Here is a 22,276-nt window from a genome sequence, read left to right on the forward strand (position 1 = left end):
TAAGTGAGAGGATCCCTGCAGCCCCTTCCACAGTGATGAGGGGTCGTAAGTGAGAGGATCCCTGCAGCCCCTTCCACAGTGATGAGGGGTCGTAAGTGGGAGGATCCCTGCGGCCCCTTCCACAGTGATGAGGGGTCGTAAGTGGGAGGATCCCTGCAGCCCCTTCCACAGTGATGAGGGGTCAGAAATACACTTTCCCCTCACAGTTTCTGTACAGCGTGAATCAAAAACATTTTTCCCCTCACAGTTTCTGTATATTTTGCTTTCAGCTTTGCATCAATCTTTACACCTTCCAATAAAGGCCCTTTTGGTTCTTAAAGGAGATGAGTTTTACTGCTGTTTATCCACATGGGGACATCTCCCTTAAGACCAAATGGGCCTCAGCCATGCCAAGGGTTAATTTAGGATCTGCTGGTGGAAGAGGAAAGTGAAGCAGCAGCTTCTCCCCCCTTTGCCTTCATTCTGTCATCCCCAGCTGCCTCCTCCTGTCTCTGTCCTCGTTTCCCCCGGGCCGTGGGCTGTGCTCTGCTGGGAACACTGAGCAGTTGTCTGAAACTCAAGTATCTTCAAACCCAGAGAGGTGTTACAGCTGGGACTTAAAGGGAAAGCAAACGGAAAAGGAAATATTATTGTTAAAAGTAATTTCATTCCTTTCCTTCATGGAGGTCAAACAAGCTGGTCGGTATAGATGCACATACCTCCTGCAGCCACCGTTGAAATGACTCATTCACTTCTTTCCTTTTACTCTTAAGTGAGAGTTGGCAGCCGATCAGTCCAGAAGCTTGTGAAATCCGTTCCTCCCACACTCTTCCTCCACCCTCCCTGAGACCAGGACCTCCAGACAGACCAGAAGGAGTCTCAAGTTCCCACCTTCCCTTCTAGAGCCATCTTCAGTGTCAGCGACTTCCATCTGGCAAGGAAGCTCAAGACGCGATGGAAATGCCCGCCTGTCACAGATGCTGACTGACAGCCACTTTATTCTGGCAGAATCTAAAATCAGCCTGGTCTACATATCGAGAGGAAAGAAAAACAAAAAGGACAGGAAGAGAATGGACAGAGGGTCTGCTGAATAGCTCTGTACTGGCTGAGAGCATTCACTCTAAGTACCAGCCGTGGGACTGGACAGTGCTGTGCTTCCCATGGCCGTCTCCATGTGTCGCTGTGTTCCCCTTTGTGGCACCCGATGCATAAAAGGACCAAATCAGGTTGGTCCCATGAGGCAGGAGCACCTTGTCAGGTGGGCACGAGAATCCACCCACAGGAGGACAGCAAAGGCCCTCTCTCCATCTGGGAACCACCCATCTCGGCCACGCTGGCCCTGCCCACATGTGCGGGGGTGGGCGTGTGGAGCTGCAGTTTCCCATCTGTGGATCCTCTACAGAGGAACAAAATGGCTCCCAACCACAATTTGGGGACCCTCTGCGGTTAAGGCAGGACAGATAAAAATATAAAACCTAAGACAAGATATATTCTGTCGAAGACAGAATAACAACAGCAACGATAACAAACGTCCCTGCACGGGTGCCCGGCACGTCGCAGGCACCCACGGAAGTGTCCGCGGAGCGATGAGCGGGAGGGTGAGTGCAATGAGCACAAAGACCACACTGCGAGATGAGTGCAAGGAAAGAAAAACACCGCAAAGCATCATCCTCTGTCCTAGCGACCATGAAGCGAGAGCTGGGCTTCGGCCCACACCCTGCAAAGGACAAGCCACCCACACACGCTCGAGGGACACCAGCGTCCCTCCTGGCCATGGGAACAGGACGCGGCTGACAGCCAGTCGGCGTGATCCACAATAAGAACATGCAAACTCGGTCCAGGAAGGAGTCAAAACTGTCAAAAAGGTCCAGCTGCTCGCCGCCCAGGAACACCTATTTATCTTGGTTTAGTTATTAACAGAGCACGAAAGTCTCTTCCAAGCCACAGACTACAGAATGTGAGTTGCCTTAAAACAGCTTCAGATACCTGCACATGTGCACAATTCACGACAGTTAATTACTAATTCAGAAAGCAGCATGAGTCCCCCAGTGCCACAAGAAAGCTGGGCCCGCTTAACTACAGCAGTTAAGTTCTGCAAATGTTCCAACGTGATGTGGAATCGATGGTTTCACCACATAGGTCCTAAAGACAGGACCACTCTCCAGTTTTGAAGTTTACAGAAATAGAAATAAAGGATATGTTTAGAGAAATTATGGAAAGTATAACAAACTTGGAGGTTTAAAAAAAGCAAAAATTCTAGAACAATCTGAAAAATGTGTAAGTAATAAAAACAGCAGCAATGCTTCCACTAGTATAGGGTTTCCTATAAGGTAACTCCTTCATGCTACAGCTACTATTTGAAAAAGTCAAGATGAAATGGGTTCTCTTCCTGTTGCAATAAAATTCTCACTAAATAAGTAAGAATTCAGCACTTTCCATGATGTTCCAAAAAAGCAGACTGGTGGGAAGCCAATGAACATAAAGTGTTTTGAGGCTATTAAATGTCAAGTTACTGGGCTTCAATCTCGAGTGCACTGAAATACAGAAACAAGCTCGTTAGGAGAAAGGGGCTCTGTGGACGCTTCAAGACCGTCATGATTTCGGTGAGGACAAAGAAAGAGCAGCTGATGACGGCATTTTAACACGATGAAGTGAGCACCAGAGAGGGGAAAGGGGGGAAGAAGAAACAGTCTCTATCCGTGTTGAGGGGCCCACGTGGACACTGAATGTTACTAACGCCAAACAGCACATGTAAAACCATTAGTATAAAACAACTGGTATAAAACCAGGCGATGCCAAAATTAGGCAGATGCAGGCAAGAGGCAGGAGAGATGGGGGGTCTGCTAAGGAAAGCTTTCTAGTGGAGATTTTGTGTTTAGGTTTTGAAAGAAACAACAGACGTCACTTGGAGGAGAAGAAAGTTCAGAAAGTATTCCAGCAGCTCTTCTGGAACCAGCGCCTAGACCTAAGTCCATCTTCTCAAAAGCTCTAATACTTCTCAGTTTTCTGTTTCAACAAGTATAGTAACCACCAAAAGTAAGGTTTTTACCTTTCTTTGGGCCTGAAACTAAAGATTACACTTAAAACGATACGGAGGCAGGTCTCTGAAAAGCAGGGCCAAGGTTCTGATTTCACGACTGGTAAAGAGAGAGATCAAACTCTCGCTTGTTTCAAGTATGATTTCTAACATTCACTGTTCTTCTCTTTCTGAGGCACTGTAAGAAGGAGAGTCTTCTGAAGTGCCAGCTGACATTCTACTTTCCACAAGGAAGATAAGCCCTTCAGAAGCCACATCTCTCTTCCTGCAAAGCCAGCAGAAACCAGTCACAGGACAGAACTGGATCCCTGCAGGGGCCTGTTCAAAACACAAGGAGGAGGAGAGCACGTTTCTAAGGGCCAGGATCAGCAAATCACACAATAGAAACGTTATTTTGGCTGCTAATAAGCACGTCACGACTAGAAGCCCCGGTTTCTCATCTCAGCCCGTACGGCAGCCGTGACAGCACGGGCGAGCCCAGGAGGGGTCCTTCTCCGGCAGCGGTGTCTGTTATTCGACCGTGAGTCCCGTGAGAGAGGCGTCGGGTGCCCTGCTGCACCGGCCTGGGCAGCCCCTGCACACACTGTATTCACATGGACCCTCCACCACAATTCACAACGGAGTGAAACCAGCCAGTGACCTCTCAAGAGCTACTTTCACCACATTCCCAGAAGCCTGACCCCGAAAAAAAAATAGAATTAAAAGCCAAATTTAAATTTGAACCAGTCCTCCCCTGATCAGAAGCAAGGTCACAGCTTATAACACGATGATGAGAAACACAGCAGGACTCTCTCACTGGAGACAAGCTCTCTCTACACTGTTTTGTGGTAAAATACACGTAAGATTTATCATCGTAGGCTGGGCACTGTGGTGGCTCGTGTCTGTAAACCCAGCACTTTGGGAGGCCAAGGCAGGTGGATCACGAGGTCAGGAGTTTGAGACCAGCCTGACCAACATGGTAAAACCCCGTCTCTACTAAAAAATACAAAAATTAGCCAGGCGTGGCGGCACGCACCTATAATCCCAGCTACTCAGGAAGCTGAGGCAGGAGAATCGCTTGAACCTGGAGGTGGAGGTTGCAGTGAGCTGAGATCGCGCCACTGCACTCCAGCCTGGGACACAACGAGACTCTGTCTCAAAAAAAAAAAAAAAAAAGATTTACCATCGTAACCATTTAAGGTGTAGAGTTCAGTGGCCTTAGGTACATTCACACTGTTGTGCAACCATCACCACCACCCATCTCCAGGACTTTTTCATTTTCCTCAAGTAAAACCCTGCTCCTGTTAAGTAATAACTCGTCATTCCTCGTAGCCCGACAACCGCCTTTCTCCTTTCTACCTCTATGAATCTGACTACTACACTGTCGTACAAACCTGACTGTAAGCAAACTGTGAAAACAGTCTGGCCACACTCGTGGACCCAGGAGACGGCAATCACGAACTTGAAATTTTCTTTTCGATGCACACTGCAGTTGGGATGAGCTGTCTCCTCTTTGCAAGGTGTCCTTATTCCACAGAAAGCACATGAAAATGCTCACTTACGCGTGTGGAAGCCCAGCTCGGTGCCTGGCACTCCTCCAGGTATGACGTTCACATAGCCCATGACATTTGCAGAAATTATGTAAGGTTAAAGGGAAAAAGCAGAATTGGAAATCCCATCCCAAGGACGACTACACCTGGAAAAACTTACATACGCCTATGCACTAAGTACTGGAAGTCAACACAAAAAAATAAAACAGGCAAGGTCCAGCAGACAAGACCTCTCCTCTCTTTTTTGTTTGCGTCACAGCAAAAGTCCCAAATAAATTACTGTAGAAAGCTGCCATGGCAGATAAATATGCTCCTTTAGTTAGGCTGCATTACTCATGTTTTAAGTCTGGGTTCTAAACTGAAGATGTATTTTCTTAAAGCACCCATTTGCCACTGATTCTTCCTGCATCCGCTAAATTTAGGAAACAGTACTACAAATAATAACTTCCAAGAACTCTGTGGTACTGATGGGGCGGGGCGGGAGGAGGAGGTCAGAGTGGAGAGACAAGATTTAGCCTCTGGTTTGATTCTGTGAGACAACATGCAAATGAACCCTCCAACACCTGTGACTTCTTTCAGGTTAGTCAAAAACCGACATACATTTGACTTGTCAGATCAACAGATGAGCACTCAAAAGCTTATTTTTGTTCAAGATATTTCAGTGCAGGGCTAAAGTGGGCACAGTGAGAATGCTGGATTTCCTCCGGCCGGTACGGGCTGGGTTATGGGAAGGCGGCGAGGGAGATTCACTCCAGCTCCATCTCACCACTGAAAGTCCTATCAGGTGCTTTCGGTTCAGCTGGAGGACTTGCTGATGTACAGAACTGTGACTCATGAAAACTGGGCCAGCCTCAGCAGTCACTGGCATTCCGTGGTGTTACTTAATGAAGGTGAATCCTGAACAACCCATATCAAAAACTTGCCATGAGTGAAAGCTGCTGCTTAGAAATCAGCAGTAGATACTCTACGAGCATTCTCTGTATGTATCATCAGGGAAAAATTTATCTTTTACAAACATTACCTGATCACACATCTCAGCTGCTGAAAAATATTCAGTGGCTCTCTCTGCAAAGTAGTGAAGACCCATCTTCACAGTGCTTCCACATCTGTCCACACCCTTCCTGACCTCCCATCCATGCCGTCTCCCTCTATCACCCCTGCCTCCCCGAACGCCAGCAACCCTGGCTGCCGTTAGTCTCCCAACTGTTCTGTGCTCTCCTGCCCCCGGCCATCCTGCCAAGTCCGTGTGGTCTTCTCTCTCCGGAATAGGCTTTCTGGGTGGCTCTTCTCGGTAAAACCTCCCTGACATACCCACCAGGCTCTCTGTGGAGGCTTCCCTCACCTCCTCGGCCCCCCCTTAGCAGACTTCAGCCCCATGCTGGGCACCCCACAGCACCAGCAGCACACGGCGCATGGCCCTGGCAGGGAGGACTGGCACTGTGTGAAGGGCCAGAGTCTCTCTCCCTAGACCCCCGGATCCCTCGAATGCCCAGGGCTGTGGTCATCACCCATCAGTCTCCTGGCACCTCTCTCCTGCAGACGGTTCCAAGTGAAGAAAGGAATGCATGAGGGGGGACACGCCATTTCGGAATTGTGAACACGTGGCCACCAACCCAATGTGCCCCGACAGCACTGTTCCCAGGCTGGCCACGGCACCTGCAGGCAGCCCTGGAGTCACCGTCCAGCGCAGGCCAACCAGTCCAGGGCGCTGTCAGGCCCGCGCCCCCACCTTCGCTCTCCTCCATCCCGTGAGCGGGGCTCTGCTGCGGCCTCCAGGGACAGTGGCGAGCGCACTCTCCACGCGGAAAACCACGACAAGCAAAGACAAGGCAAAGATGCTGGGCATTTTGGGGGCTGCATTAAACTGGGGGCTACCCAGCCCCAAGCTTCAGACCTGGCTGGGCTCCCGGAAGCTCTTTGTTTCCTCTCAGTAATTCTCCTGCTGCCCAACAGCAAAGCTCAGGGTGGGTGAAGTAGGGCCCATGTTCACGGGGGCACAGCTGTGCCCGCCGATTTACGTTACTATCTGTGGCTCCTCACCTCATGGTGGAGGGTAGAGTAGCTGCAGCTGAAGTCCCCAAAGCCCCAGATACTACCTGGGCCTTGACAGACAAAGCGTGCCCAGCCCTGGTCTAGACAGTCCCATCGCACGAGTCACTCTCATGGCTGGCAGCTTGTTTTGCACGTCCCATTTGTCTTCCACATTTAAATGACATCTGCTACAGCACACTACCTTCTTAGAACTGCAACATTCTTAATTGGCAGTTGAGCTCAGTTCTCCCTTAATGCAGAGAGGGACAGAAGGATTTCCCTTGAACACAGGACTTGACACAAGGAAAGTCAACGTGACATGTGAAAAATACTGAGTGCAGGGCCAGAACACAGTAGGTGCTCAATAAACGGTAGCTGACAGGACTGTCGCCAGTGACTCTCCCTCAAGGGCAATCCCATCTGCATAGTTACCAGCAGATACAGCACTGCACACGCCAGGATGCAGGAGCCCAGGGCAGACGACTCTCCAGGCACCAGCAGGCAGAGGGCCACGCTGCTCTTCAAGCTGCCTCCTGTACCGACCTCCCGAGCCAGCCTCCCCTCCCGGCAGGACGCAGCGGCCTGCCTTAAACACAGCTCCCTCCTCAGGGAGGCACAGAGCACTGCTGGGAACACGGTGCCTGCTTTGCAGTTGGCTAAGCCAGTGAGCTCTCGGAGCCCTCGCCGGTGATGGACTGGGTCCATCAGCTGCAGATGGGTTACGGGCTTTGCAGACTGCCGCTTGTCTTCAGGCTTGGACACGACGTGCAGCATCTAGGAAGTCCTTTTTGAACAGCACAGACGAACCCTCCGGCTGAACACCACGTCCTCCCTCTGGGATCACACTCTAGAAGCTGTTTCGAAAAAGAGGCAAACGCTGGCCCAGAGCAGGGTGCTGCCCTCCAGGGCTGGCCAGTTCCGCACGGGCAGGGCTGAGGCTCAAGACGTGCAGAGGTTGGACGAGGTGAGGGCCACGGGAGCTCAGGGCAGAAAGAGTGTCCGCGGGTTGGGAGAGTGGAGAGAAGTGAGAACAGCAGCTCTGCTGTTTCTCCTCCACACTGTTATGGAGTGAGTGACTCTGAGAGACGAGCTGCATTCCTGCGTCTGCAGCACTCACTGCCTGACGTTCACGCAGCAGGTGTGGGTGGGAGGGCATCTTCCTTGCCCTGCGTAAGGACCAGCAGGTCACTGCTCCCCGGCCTCCCCAGGAAGGGGCGGCGCTTCTCCACGCCCTCCACCCTCTCCATGCCTGCCACTGCTACCAGTCTGATGGGCAATTTTTATTTGACAGCTGCATCCTCTTGCACCACGGCACAGAAGGAGGCCCTAGGTCACCTCGGTCAGAGCCCACGTGTGGAAGCACGGGGAAGAGAGTGCCCCGGCCACCAAGGAGGCCAGAGGACACTCACTGGGGCAGCCGTGCGGCTGGAAGCCCACTGCCGACGTAAGGGCAGCTGCAGAGGGTTCGTCAGAAAAGGCAGGAACCCTCAGCTTAAAGGACAGTTTTGAAAACCAGAAAGCAAAAACCAAGCACACTTGGAAACGTCACCCTCCTTTGCTATAAGATCTTGTTTTCTTCAGGGCATAGGTGGAGCCGTTCCATAATGCAATTTAACTGCAGCCTAGATCTACTCTCACTGACAATCACTCAGAGGAGATTTCGAACTGCTTTCCATTTGGGTGCTGCGGGGCTGATCTCCCGGAACGAGGTATTTCATAAACTAGATATATTTGATTTGTACCTATTCTACCCTGGCTAGGCTCTGCCTCCTCCCAGGTCAGTACAGCTGAAATGACCCTTGAACTACTCTGCTTAGGAATAATTTCCAAGAGTAGGAGTCTCAAGCCAAGGTCTGAGCTCTGCTCTGTTCACCCCAGAGTTACAAACTGACAGCGAAGTCTGTGCCTTTGCAGCCACCCTAACATGGCAAAGGGATGCCCTACGAGCCACTTCCCCCACGTCCTCTCCTTGCACTCACAGTGGCTGCACCTCTCACGGAAGGAGCCAAGGGCTTGTGGATTAACCTCCACGAGCCGGGGAAAAATCTGAGAACAAAAAGTTGGACCTCAAGAGAAAGAGGCTCTAACTCAGATTTCAGAGGCACCTACTCCGTCCCATGCCCAGAACCTTCACCACGCATTTCATTCGCTTTCCCATGGGAAACGAAGGCCAGAGCTAGCAGGTGATGCCCTGGCGCAGTGACGACTGCTGAAACCTGATGCCAGCAGTAGTTGTGGTGATAACTGAAAGGAGAGAAATAATATTTCAGTTCAAACCTAGGGTTTGATACTGTCCACCCCAACACATGTACACGTGTGTGTGCACACACACACACACGTCTTTAAAACACCCCAGGTAGTCTGGCCACACTGAGGGGAACACATTTTTAAAAGCATGGACAGCGCTTGTTCACAGCCTGTGATAAGGTGATGAAACTAGCTAGGTGCTATTGCTTCACTCTCAGAGTTTTAAAATAAGGCTGGATCACTTCCCTTGCAGGTGTGGGCAGACGCAAGGTCCACCTGCATTGCCTGGCAGGCAGTGATTATTCAGGGCACCTGAAAACAGCAGATTTGCTTAAACCAGTCTTTGGTAAACTAGGGCATATTTTCCTATGGCTAAAAACAACAGTGGTGCTCAGAGAGCCCTTGAACCCGGCGCTGGGTCTTAGCCAACCCCCTTTAACTTCCCATTTACACTTCGGACTGCAGACTCGAAGGCCCTCCCCACCAAGCAGCCACAACCCACGGAATCTCCCTGGAGTAGGTGTCCTCTTCCATCACCACCACCGCCACGAAGCTCAAGCTTTCTGCCAGCCACACACACAGTGCTGTCCTGACCCAGAACCAGACGCACCTTTCCCTCCGCGGATGCTCTCCGTGGACATTCCCCTCGGTTGTTTCTACCAAACTGAGCCTGTCTTCTCTTTCAAACTCCTTACGGAATTGCATCTCCTCTGAAAGCATCCCAGACTTACTATTCATGTCACCTAGCCCCCCCTTTCCAGTGTCCACAGCACCTAAAACAGCCAAACATGAGGGTCGTCTCGGGTTGGGGTCTGTGAATGAGAAGCTGCAGCATCTCAGCTTGGGGGAAGCAAAACACAAACTCCACATCGGGGCCACAGTGCCCCGAGACACCCCTGCACGGGACCCCAAGGACTGTACTCAGAAGAGCTGAGACTAAGGAGAACCCACACGGCGGGTTACAGGAGTGACAGAGATGCGTCTGTCTCACAAGGTCATGTGTTCACAGGCTGTGAAGTCCATCACATACCACCACATAAAAGCAAGACGCTGGAGGATGGCCCCACCGTCAATCCCCGGTCATGCTGTCCTAGCATTTCCTTGCATGGTTTTATTCCAGAGCGAGGGCTTAGCTTCCTACGTGCATCCACTGTGACACTGTGATGCTCAAATCTTCAAGTCTAGCCTAGACCTCTCTCCTGAGCCCTGGGCCTGTATTTCTATCCACTGATGAATATCACGCGAACATCCCACCCATGGCTGACCTTGGTCCCTTCCTTCCACCTGGCTCTGCTTCCTGGAGCACTCACATCCCCGGGGGAGAGCCGTGGGCACTTGCGGCCTCACTGGCTGTACTCTCAGGCGTCCCTGACTCCCCAGCCTGAGAAATGACTTTCTGTCATCTGAAGATGTCTGATGAGGTGCCTGAGTTTCTGGCTGTTGTAACTTCTTAATGGACTGTTCCTTTATTTATGTAGTTTCCCTCTTTACCCTAATTATTATTAATTTTTCTTTTGCTTTCGATTCCATTTTATCTCATGAAAACTATCGCTATGCCATCTTCCTTTTGCTTGATTCTTGCCAGAGAATCTTTACCCTTCTTTCATTTTCAACCTTGTTATGTCACTTTATGGAAGATTTTCAGATCAAATCTGATCCTTTCACTTCTAAAAAAAAAATCCAGTCCCCAGCATCCCAGTTCAGACCTTCATCACTGCTAACGAGGATTACTTCAAGAGCTTTCGAGGGTCTCTGGGGTACCCACCTCCCTCACTCCACTCCATCCTCGAGGCAACATCCTGCAAAAGAAATCTGAATGTGTCAGCTGGCTTTATTCATGAATCTTTGCTGGGTCTCTGCTTACTGCAAGATGAAGTTCAGACCTCACAGCTTAACAAACAATGTCTTTGCTAATCTGCTCTGAGCCTGCTTTTCCAGTCTGGCCACGCTGGTGAGCTCTCAAGAGTGCCAGGACACACCTTCTCCTTGCATGCCCCATCCCTCAGTGTGCGCTGTGCCTCTGCACGTACTGCTTTCTCTACCCAGAATCCCACCTCCAACTCAATTGTCATCTCCATCACTGCCTAGCAAACCTCTGTTATCATTTAGGACCAAATTTTCACCTTTGTCGGAGCCTTGCTGTCTGCCCTGCAGTGTCAGCTGCTTCTCCTGGGTTCCCAGGGCCCTCGCTTCTGGTATCCATGTTTAAGGATTTACACGCCTGTCTCTCCTTAATGCTGGGACACATTCCGCTTCTCTCTGTATTTTATTCCCAGTCCCTGCTATGAGGTAGGTGCTCAATAAACGTTTGCTGAGTCTGAAGGGATAACAACTTCCAATGCAGCTGAAAGAAGAACTGAAGATAGCACCACCCTCAGCCGTGCTGGCCACTGTCACCACTATCGCCAGGCGGGGCTCCTCTCCCCGTCCCCGACCTGCCCCAAAGCACTGAACCTACGGAAGACATGCCCCTCACCCGCCCTCCCCACTGAGTCAAACCACACTAGTCCTGCGAGGCTGCCTCAACACCCCTCTCGTGACAAAGGCTTCCCCAAATCTCCCAGCCCATGGCCATGCAGCCCGTGCGTGGACTGGCAGAGCCTGTGCCATCTATGATAGGCACTTTGGCACCCAAAGGCAACCTGGCTGCAGTGGCGCCTACGCACACTACACTCAGTCGGAACGTGGAGGAGCCCACGCGCTACACGCTTCTCCCAGAACCTGGGTTTGGAGATCCTGGCAGATCTTGCCCCTCACACATTCCCCACCGTGGACAGGGCGAGATGCAAACCAGGAAACCCGCTCCAAGAATGCCGTCCTCCGCACACCTGTGCCAGGTGATTGCTCAAGCAGAGCAGTCAGGAGGAAATGCTGACACCGGGACTTAACACGAAGGCAAAATCTAGAAAGAGTGTTCTGCAAAAGTCTTCAGCTGTAGGGAGAGGCTGGTCAGTAAGTATGAGCCCGAGAGAGACGGTTCCCCAGCTGAAGGACGGGGTACCTCTAGGAAGCCAGGCCAAAAGAGCTCTTTGATTTAGAAATTTAAAAAACTGTTTCCTCCCTAGACTCAGTTAAGTACCGGAAGATCTCAAGCCCTCTGATCCAGCCATGCAGGGGTTCTAGGGCTCCATTTGCAAGTGAGTCTGTGGCAGCAGGACCAGCAGGCAGAGGGGCCGCTCTCACACACCTGACTGCCACACAAGAAACCTAGATGCAGCTTGCTTCAAGAAAGAGCGATTACTAGACAGTTTTCGATCCCTGCTATAATCATTTCTATTTGAGTCATATCTATTTAAATCTGGGGTTGGCTTCAAACAAATTTGCCTCAACACATGAAAGCTGCTATAGCTTTTGGTACAGCAAGTACCACTGATTCTGGGCGGCTTCAAAGAGGTTTTCCTAGAGAGGTGAAAACAACTGAGGTGTGCTGGAAACAACTGTCAATCTGAAAACCATTCCAGGTCAAACAGCAACTGGTTTTCAAAAGACCTGGACCTTTCTAGCAACTTGACACCCACAGTGTTTTTCGGTGACACAGCTGAATTCACCCACGCTGGAAACCATGGCCAACGTGAATAGGAAAGCTTGCCCAGCGCTTCGAGCTGTGTCCCCCGGGGATCTGTGAGTCCTGAAAAGGGGCAGAGATTCATTTTGTGTCCAATCAATCAGGTAGAAATACAGCACACAGGAAATAAAGTCTAGACCATTAAAGAAGCGTCTTGGGCTGTCTTCTCCCTTTGAAGATTAAGATGACTGAAATGAAGTGGATGACATGCTTGCTTTGGACCAACTGGCCATGGACAGCAGGATGGAGCCAAACACAGACTGCCTTCCAGTCAGGCCTGAACATTCAAATAAAATCTACCTGTCACTACCAGACACACAGAGCACGGCCCACAGATGCCCTTCCCTTCTCTCTCTCCCTCTCTTCACTCAAATGGATACTTGGACATGATCTTACTGTGACAAATACATTCAAGAATTGTTTTCTTTTTTAAATAGAGGGAAAAGTGGGAACCGTCCGTCCCTCCCTCCCTGCCCGTTCTAGTTCTCTAGGAAATGACCAGTTTGAAGAGTCTGGCATGGTCCTTTCCAACCCTCATCTGTGCATCATCATGCATATAAATGTAATACAGAAATACGCCATTGACTTTAAATTCTACACAGATGTGGTTACATTATGGGTGTCATCCTATAACTTGCTTCTTTTTCTGAACAGTGGACTGAACCCTGTGAACACACAGGCGTCTTCCTTTCCTTGTTGAATTGCTGCCAAGTATTCCTGAAAATGGACGAACCGTCACTGACCACCCCCCTCCTGCCGAATATGGGGGTTGACTCCAATCTGTTGCCATTACAAACAGGGCTGCCATGAATGGCTGCACACCCGAACGTCTGCACTCATCTGTGTGTGTGAGATGTGTGGCTTTGGGGCGTTATCCTCCTTGTGCCTGGAGAAGTGCAACTCACAGCTTCTGTGACTTGCAGTTCTGGACAGGAAAGGCCTTGGGGTCCTGAGAGCTGAGGCCTGCTGTGGCCACCTGGGGAAAGGTGGGGCTGGAGGTGGCGGCCTGCATGGCAGCCTCCGTGGCTGCTGGAGGAGGGTCACAAGCAATGGGGCTCTCCCTTGACAACCAGAACACAGGTCCCTGTGCCCTGAATGTCCTCTCAGCTTTTCCTAATGATGATTAGCTCTGCGAAGTCTGTGACAGCGTTTCCACAAGCTGTGTCCCCACCCTGGCATGGGGCTTGACCACTGCAAAGCCACCTTTCACTGTCTGTCACTGTCTGTGTCGTGGATGCATGGTCCTCCTTGCAGAGCGAAGCTTTTAATGCCAACCAAAGGTAGCTCCCTAGAGATCAGTGAGAAAGTCACAGGAGCTGTGCAGGGGATTATTGGTTGTTAGTAACTTAGGAAAGGATCATTCCGAACCAGAGGCCACAGCAGCTCTGTAGAGCAGGACATCCACAGGCACCGCTGCTCACCAGAGAAAGGAGGAACTACAGACAGCCCAGAGAAGCCAGGCTGCATTGGACTAACTGATCCTCTGGCTTCACAAATTGCTCGTGATAAAGAAATCATTCTTGACCCAACTCTACTTTCATACCCTAACGAGCCACAAGTGACCAAAGACACAACGAGACATGATTTCTCACTTTGGAATGGGGCTAAAAAGGTGCATATCTCGCCTCTCATTAGCAGACATCTGCAGAGGGGCCCCTGTGTGCTGGATCCACGCTGAGTGCTCTAAGGACCAGAGAAACCCCAGCACAGCGGCTGCCTGTGTGGGCTTGCAGGCCAGCCCAGGAGCCCAATGTGGGCCACGAACACTTACGTCATCAAGCACAGGTTAAATGGATGCTTAATACCCTACAGAAGTAGTGACAGTGCACACATAACTCACGACCCAACTGAGAGTACAAACTGAAGATATTACAGAAACGGGGCAGAAGTCCTGAGTTCGGAGGACCCTGACGGTGTCCCTTTTGGAGGAAGGAGAGCTGGGGCTGAGCTCGGAGGGAGGGAGAATTCATGTGGGCAAGAGAGGGTGGGAAGAGAGGAAAGAGAATACACACATGCCTTCTTCAGCTTTAAACACCCTTTATTATCTTGCTTCTGGCTTGCCTTACATTTGGGGAGCCAACAAAACTTCTGTTCAAGACAAATGGGGTGGATCAGCAAGAGGAACATGTGGCAGGAAACCAGGGTCCCTCCAGGAGCCCTCGTAACCCGGGGAAAGAGGATGGGGCCATCCCAGCGGACTGGGCATCTCACCTTGGGGAGTTTGCTCATCAGTAAGCAGGTGAATAAAGACAGAAGTACAGCCATACAGATAACAACCAGAGGCAGAAGCCAACCACAAACTAACACAATTGAAGTCCTGGCACCAACACTTCAAAAAATGTCTTCAGTGTTAAAAGAAATATAAATAGAATCACCGAGAATAAATGTCTGCATATGAAAACATCACATTCTTTTAAAAATACCATAAATGGTTCACACTGAAAACAGAAAATATCCAAGCTGAACTCTAGCTCATAAAATCTACCTGGTACACAAACAATACCCTGGTCTTCATAGATGAGTATAAATCATTTTTTCTCTACCTGATCCTACACTATAATCTTACAATATGTGTTATTTTTAAAAAGGTAAAGTTCTCCATGTTAGAAGCCTAGTGAAGGCGTGATAATATTTCTTAGAACTTTTTTTTGTTAATAGTGAGAAATAGTTTTGTTTCCTGCAGGTGCTCTGGTTAAATACACAAAATGAAAAATGAAACACGAAATTTCTACATTAGAAAGAGTTCTGTTTCTTTTTTTCAGGGGAAGGGAGAAACCTTTCATTGATCAATATTATTTTCTCAGCAACTACAAACAATATCGGGTTTCTGATTTGAAAAATCACTGTCTTTGCAACCGGAGTTTTCACCAACCCTCAAACCTGGAGCCATCAGCAGACGCTGAAGACACTGCCCCCACCCAGCCCCACAAATAAGGAAACACTTCTGAGCAGACACAAGCAACTCCCTGACAAAGTCCGAACATGGACACAGGTGAAGGAGGATTTTGTTTTTTCCTCTTAAACAGGTCTGGGCTTACTTTCTACTGAAATTAATACATGTGGCAATGATTTTCCGCCATTTTACCAGCATCATGTGCTCCAAAGTTTTGATACCAAAAGCGTACTCCTGAAGGGCCACGGCTGGCTGCAAAACCCTTGCCTCTGTAGTGAGAAGGACTCGGTTCCAGCCCTGGCCCTGCCACTTGCTGACAGATGATGTGAGAAGTCACCCAGCCTGGGTAAGCCATAGAGGCATCCACCCTGCTGGACTGAGTTCTCGGAGGAAGTCATGTCCTGGCATATTCTCCACCAGCCGGAATGCCAGGGACCACATTTTCTGAATTCCTAGGTATCGCCACAGGCCCAGTCAAATGTCTCCAGATTCAACGGCAGAAGAGGGACCTCATGCTCTGGGCTTCCACAGGCTCTGTTCCTGCTCCAAGCTACAGCTCTTCTCTCATGGTCATTAATGTTTATAAAGCATCTACAATGCATATCTTGTGCAAACACTAAAGGCTCTGCCAGGGAAGATCTTGGGATGAACTCATTTCTGTTACCCACAGCACCCGTCCCAAGGCCTGGAACGTGGTAGGAGCTCAAGAAATGAATAAATCAGTAACCCTTTGTCTTCAAAGGGAAGAACTATCTGGAAAGGGACGGGATGTGTGAAGAGGGTATTTGCAGCAAATAACAGCAAAAATCTTGCTAATTAGAAGTAAAGAAGAGCAAAGCTCTGCGCTGGTGATGGCGTGGGGGGAAGGCACTTTCATCCGTTGCTAGTACAAGCACAAATCGCATAACCTTTTTCAAAGGTGATCTGGTAAGATCTACCAATACCACTAAGGATATCGGAAACATCCGTCGTGCCAGGAGAGAACGGAGGTAGCGAGGCATGCTGGAAAACCCCGGTCTGAACGAGGAGTCCCGGCTTCCATCAGGCGACCCAGACGGCCGTGGGAATGAAGCCCAGGCAAGCCCTTTCACGTCTCCCGTCGTCCGGTTTCTGTCCACCCAGCGACGGAGCTGGGCTTGCTGATCTCTAGACCCTGCTTAGCTGGGACTTCTGCCTCAGACAGACAGCGGCAGGGCACAGAAATGGGCCAGAGCTGCTCAGAATCTCAGATGTGACTTTAGGGCGGACTAGAAAGCCTAGAAGTCCCTAGGTTTCTATTACGTTTCTAAGATCTCCGTTCTGGAAGGTCTACTCCTCAGCCACTCTTCTGAAGAGGTAGTAAGTGGAGACACAGGCCTTTTTCCCTTGGCTGACCACCTCATCCCTCATGGTCCAGTGGATAAACACATCTTGTCTCATCCACCCAAGACGCATCAGAGACCATCCAGCCACTCCCTGACCACAGGCAAGGCACAGCCACTCTGAAGGCCTGAGAACAGACCTTCCATGTTATTTTTCCAGCCAGGCTGTAGGACAGTACACGATGCTGTGAATGCTATTTTGGGAAACCCCAACCCCCAACAAATTACCCAAATAATGGAGTCCGATCCAATCCAACCAAAAGCAACCAAGACACAAGTTCCTCAGTTCCTTCCTAAGTAAACTCAGTAAGTGCATAAGGATTAACACTGTCTTCATCAGATCTCTCGTAGCAGGTGCATTTCATAGCACAGTCATTGGTCGGGAGTTGTGACAGGTTACAGATCATTACCTCCAGAGAGGATGGAGCAGGCTCAAAAACTGTACAACCTTCCATTCTGCCTATGGCAGGTTCTCACAACAAACCAAGTAAACCAGGATTGAAAGGCAGCAGTCTGTACAAAGGCAGCAACAAGCCCAGAGTGGTACCCGCCCCTCCCACCCAGGTGCCTCGGCCCAGCTGCTGCACAAGCAACCCTCCGGACCACGCTCACCCCGGAGGCTCCCATGAGGGCCTCCTTATTTGGATCCCCTGGATTTCACAGGAAATATTCCATGGAGGTCTCAGTAGGAGGCGCATCACATAAGCAAGCACATACAATGTTTCCCGGCTCACAAAGGCTGATGTATGTCTGCACAACAGGGCTCTCAAGCCTTTATTCTGATTACACGACCACGAACCTTCCAGAGGGGAATAAAGTGTGTTAAGTTTTCTCAACTTGCATGGCCACATCCAACAATACGAACACCCTCTCTCACGTAGTCTCCATCACAATAAAGGTAGAACTACAGTAGAAACTCTTCGAGGAAAAAGCCCTTTGTAATGGGTGCTAAGTACCCCAGAGCTTTAAACGCACTGAGATGTTCGTTGGAAATGAGCCACAGAAGTATCCACAGTGTAGTGCCCAGCACACGGCTTCATAGCAGCAGGGCTCGCGGGACACCTGCATGGACGTAGTAAGACCAAAACCCTTCCATTTCAGACAGGAGCTACCCTCCCACTTCCCACCAAGCCCCAGCCCGGGGCTGCCCAGAGAAGCTAGCGGCCATTCAATAAATACGTGTGGTTTTGAAGATCTCAGAAAAGAGAGGAGACCCAGTTCTCTCCTCGCCTACCACTTATCCCTTCACCCTCACTTAGGGGCTCTCACCAACCGGGGGGTCAGCGCACTGCATTTGCTTGACCCCGCACAGTCTCCCCGTTCACCTTCATCCCTGCCCTGTTTCTCTCCCAGGATCAGGGCCGGCAGAACATGGAGCTGCCGAGGCATCAAACCCATCCATTAATTCTCCACCAACTGCAGACCCATCATTTCCCTGACGCATCTCAGGCTGCGTGAGGACACAGCTTCTGGTCTGGATTTGAAACTCAAGACAGAAGACTGCCTTTATGCCCCAGGCAGACAGCTAAACAAAGATTTGAAACTTCTAAGAGTGTAACTTAATGTGGGCACCACCAATTCAATAACTTTGGTGCCTCACTTTTCCCCACTGTGCAATCAGAGGCTGTTGTTTTAATTTTTAAAATAAGAATAGATCATGCATTACTTGCGAACTTAAAGATTAATAAAATGCTAAGGGGGCAATACGAAACTACATTATGCTACAAAACAGTGGTATAACACTTAATAAACACAAAATCACACGGAAGTACTTATTATGAAGCTAATAAGAGCACCCCGAGACTACAACAGGATGTCTCCAAGTAAAAGCCATCCCAGTGAAGAAAAAGGGCAGACTTCTCTCTCTTTTTAACGGCAGAATTTGTCCTTATAGACTGAGCTACAGAGGGAATAAAAAAGCATCTGTAGTGTGCTGTGCTGGGAACACAGTTTGCCCGCAGCTCTGAGGTTTTACACAATTAGTGGGCTCTTTATACCTGAGTTACAACCCCACCTGCTTCACTCGCTAGCCTGTGGCTTCCCGAGGGACAAGCGCTGCAGCTCTGATTTCTAACACTGGCAGATCTCCCGTCTACACAGAGGCCACAATGGGAGCAGACTGAAGGGTCATGTGCACACACGACAGTGTGTTCCATTAAATGGAGTATAAAGCAGGAGGCAGGCCTGGGGCTGAGGGTGGAGAGGGCATCTCTGCAATTTATTAAAATAAAGGAAACCTCAAGCCTCATCTTGTGATTTAAGGGGAAGTCAATCATGACCAGTTTGCAGTTTAACTTACCATCTTGGCCATAGCTTGGCTGTATTTTAAATACAAACTATTGTTGACAGATTAAAAAATGGAGTGGCTATTTTCAAAGGAACTGTTAGGCTCCAAAAAATGTTTGTTGTTGTTGTTGTTATTTCCAATAAAATCATGCTGGAACACAAATTACGGCACCTTACCAAAAAAATTTATGAGTAAACAATACAAGGAAGTAGGAGCTCGGCGATCTGGAGAAATTAATTGAGGTTTGTTCACCAGCTATGATTCTCTGGTACTACAATGTTTAGTAGAATCATTTGTTATTCTACATTCTCACCAGTTTTAGCTTGCTTTATACTAACTAAAATCTGGCAGCCCTTATGGCTAAAGAGAATAGATACAATTAAAAAACATTACCTACTCTTGCCTAATATAAATTTAAATGAAAACAGCCTGAACCAGGATTCTTTCTTTCAGAACAAGTCACCCCTCCCTTTCCAACACCCCACCCTAAAATAGAAAAACACACACACATCGCAACCACACAGCATTATTTTCTAAAAGGAGGTAACTTGGGCTCTGTCAAGGCCAATAAACATAAATAGATTTTACCTCTAGCCAACAGCTCAAACCGTCCATTAGGGTAAATTTAAAGATGTTTTTGGAATTAGTGCACAAGCAGACACACCCTGTTTACCCTGAAAACCTGAAACACAACAGCTTCTACACGAAAGTCTCCAGGTTAGAGCGGCCCTGGGAAACCTCCAGGCACAATTTACCTTCTGTTTTCTTTTACCCCTGGATGCCAATGGTGGCTATTTGAGCTTAACTGGGACAAAATCAGGAAATGAGCAGGCTGAAGTGTTTTGGATTTTAAAACCAGAGATAACTCTGAAAGGAATGAAAATGGGCTTTAAATGTCCTTAAGGTCCAGCGGGAAATGCAGCATCAGCTTATTCCTAGGCATTTAGCCAAGAAAGCCAAAGTGGCAATGCAGCAGGAGTGTGATCAGAAAAAGCACACACCCTTGCTCCACGCCACAGACAGTGCGCTGACATAACTACGGCCTGAGCACAACGGGAACACCGTCAGAGACCACAGGAGCACGTCTGCACGGAGAGAACGTGGCTGCCTTCACGAACGTCAAACGCACTCCCACGGAATACAAATGAAGACACCCCCACCCCCCCCCCCCCCCCACATGCCCCCCGTGCCCTCTTACCTCCAGCATAGGCCTGGCACTATCGTGGACAGACAGAATATGTGTCACCTTGTTCTTGCTCAACTGTTCCGCATCCCTGGCATCTGTCAGAGAAGAAAGGGGATGGACATTTTGATATCTTTGCAAGTTAATTACTCCTAAAGTCTAGCCAGAAAAAAAAAAAAAAACCCACAAAATGACTTACATATTTCTTTCCTGAAACTTCATAACTGACCATACATGTAGGGAATTTCAGGCTACTGCTTCCATATATTTTGTCTAACTTTATTTCTGACTATCTCATCTTTTGACCCAGAGTGACAAAGAAAAAAACTTTCTATGAGGAACAAGAGTCCCTTGAAATGATCAGACGCAGAAAGGCCTCTGGAATATAACCGCAGCCTCCGCTCACTCCCGCTTGGCTAAATGGCTACCTCTGGAATATAACAGCAGCCTCCGCTCACTCCCGCTTGGCTAAATGGCTACCTCGAACCATCTGCTGTGTGGTCCCTAGACTGATGCCAAGGAGCCATAAGATGCCATACATCACAGTTCAGTATCGTATAGACAGTCATTAACCAATGTTACTTCTATGAACCAATGAGAATTCCTGCTGAACAATTTTTTGTAAACACCACTCTCCTGATTCATCTTTTTTTCTTTAAAAACTTGAGCCTCTATTTTATTCTCCGGAGCACTCCCCAAGGCAACTTGAAAGTGTGTTTCAGGCTACAGTCCTCAAGCTTGGCCCAAATAAACTCTCTGTATTAATTTTGCCTCAGCTTCTTCCTTTTAGGCAAAAACAGTGTTAATCCAGCACTTGAAGTGCACTTAGATTAATCAACGGTGTAATCATGACGGATTACATCATCAGGAAGCTAAATTTACAAGACCATTTTGTAGTCAGCATTTGTAAGAGATGACCTTAGGTCAGTCTTTTTGCATGAGACACATAATATTAGGGATATTTAAAATATATTTTTTAAATTCAATGACCTCTTAATGATTAGAATTCTTAAAAAGCTAAATACAAAAGAACCACTAACTCTGCGCATCACTTCTTTTCCCAGATGTCAAAAGCATGGACAGTTCTGGATTCAGACAGGCCTGTGGTTTATATCATCTATATTCACTTTAAAGCACAATTAGAAAATGAAACTCTTTCTGGAAATTCCAAACAGAACTGTCTATCAGCTATCAGTTGGCTATTAAATTATCTCCATATGAAACTAAGAAGATAACAAAATTATATTCCCTTCCAATGTTCCTACCTGCAAAAAGAAGACCGAACGGTGTCATCCCCTGAATTGGAACCCTTCTAGTACAAAACTGGGGGCCAGCAAGAAACGAGGAGGTCCACTTCTCTGAGCCCCCATCCCAGCCTGGCCAAGCTTTTCAAAATGATACAGGAGAAATGGATTGAAAGGCAAATGTTTAGGCCGGGTGTGGTGACTCACACCTGTAATCCTGGAACTTTGGGAGGCCGAGACAGGCAGATCACCTGAGGTCAGGAGTGTGAGACCAGCCTGGCCAACATGGCGAAATCACGTCTCTACTAAAATTACAAAATTTATGTGGGCGCGGTGGTGTGCACCTGTAATCCCCACTACTAGGGAGGCTGAAGTAGGAGGATCGCTTGAACCCAGGAGGCAGAGGTTGCTGTGAGCTGAGATCACCCCACTGAACTCCAGCCTGGGCAACAGAGTGAGAATCCACCTCAAACAAAACAAAACAGCAATAACAAAGAAAGGCAAATGTTTAATTATCATGGTTCTGGAGACTATTTCATGGCATGGGAAAATGCTCAGGGTATAATGCGAACCATAAATATGACACAGACCCAACGTATAAAAGTGCAGAGACAAACACAGCAGGGAGCATGGCGGGACTGGTACAGAGGCAGCCCCAGCTCAGAGACGGAATTACAAGTGGTTTTTTTCCTTCTTTATTGTTTACGTGTGTGTGTGTGTGTGTGTGTGTGTTCTACATGAGTGGCTCTGAAGTTTAACACCCTGTGAACTACCAAGAGGCTCAGTTAGAAAGGTGGAGGCCAGAGCTCAAGCTTAGTTCCTGATCCACCCCAGGGCTGAGGAATCTCCATTTCTAACAAGCCTTGATGATGACGCAGAAATCAAGAAACGTTGTTCTAAACATTCAGCAATGTCAGGAA

The 22,276-nt window shown here is 48.8% G+C and overlaps 1 protein-coding gene across 5 annotated transcripts in view; it reads right to left on the reverse strand.

Annotated features, from left to right (window-relative positions):
* Nucleotides 1-22,276, reverse strand: part of DUSP22 (dual specificity phosphatase 22) — a 57,070-nt gene that overhangs the window by 18,067 nt on the left and 16,727 nt on the right. For all 5 annotated transcript variants that reach the window (XM_023221047.1, XM_023221045.1, XM_023221048.1 and 2 more), the window contains one exon: nt 20,128-20,210. In XM_023221047.1, the coding sequence (XP_023076815.1) occupies nt 20,128-20,210 (83 nt within the window). The remainder of the gene's footprint in view (nt 1-20,127; nt 20,211-22,276) is intronic.

The sequence above is a fragment of the Piliocolobus tephrosceles genome, chromosome 5 (genome assembly GCF_002776525.5).
Source record: "Piliocolobus tephrosceles isolate RC106 chromosome 5, ASM277652v3, whole genome shotgun sequence".
Lineage (NCBI taxonomy): Eukaryota > Metazoa > Chordata > Mammalia > Primates > Cercopithecidae > Piliocolobus > Piliocolobus tephrosceles.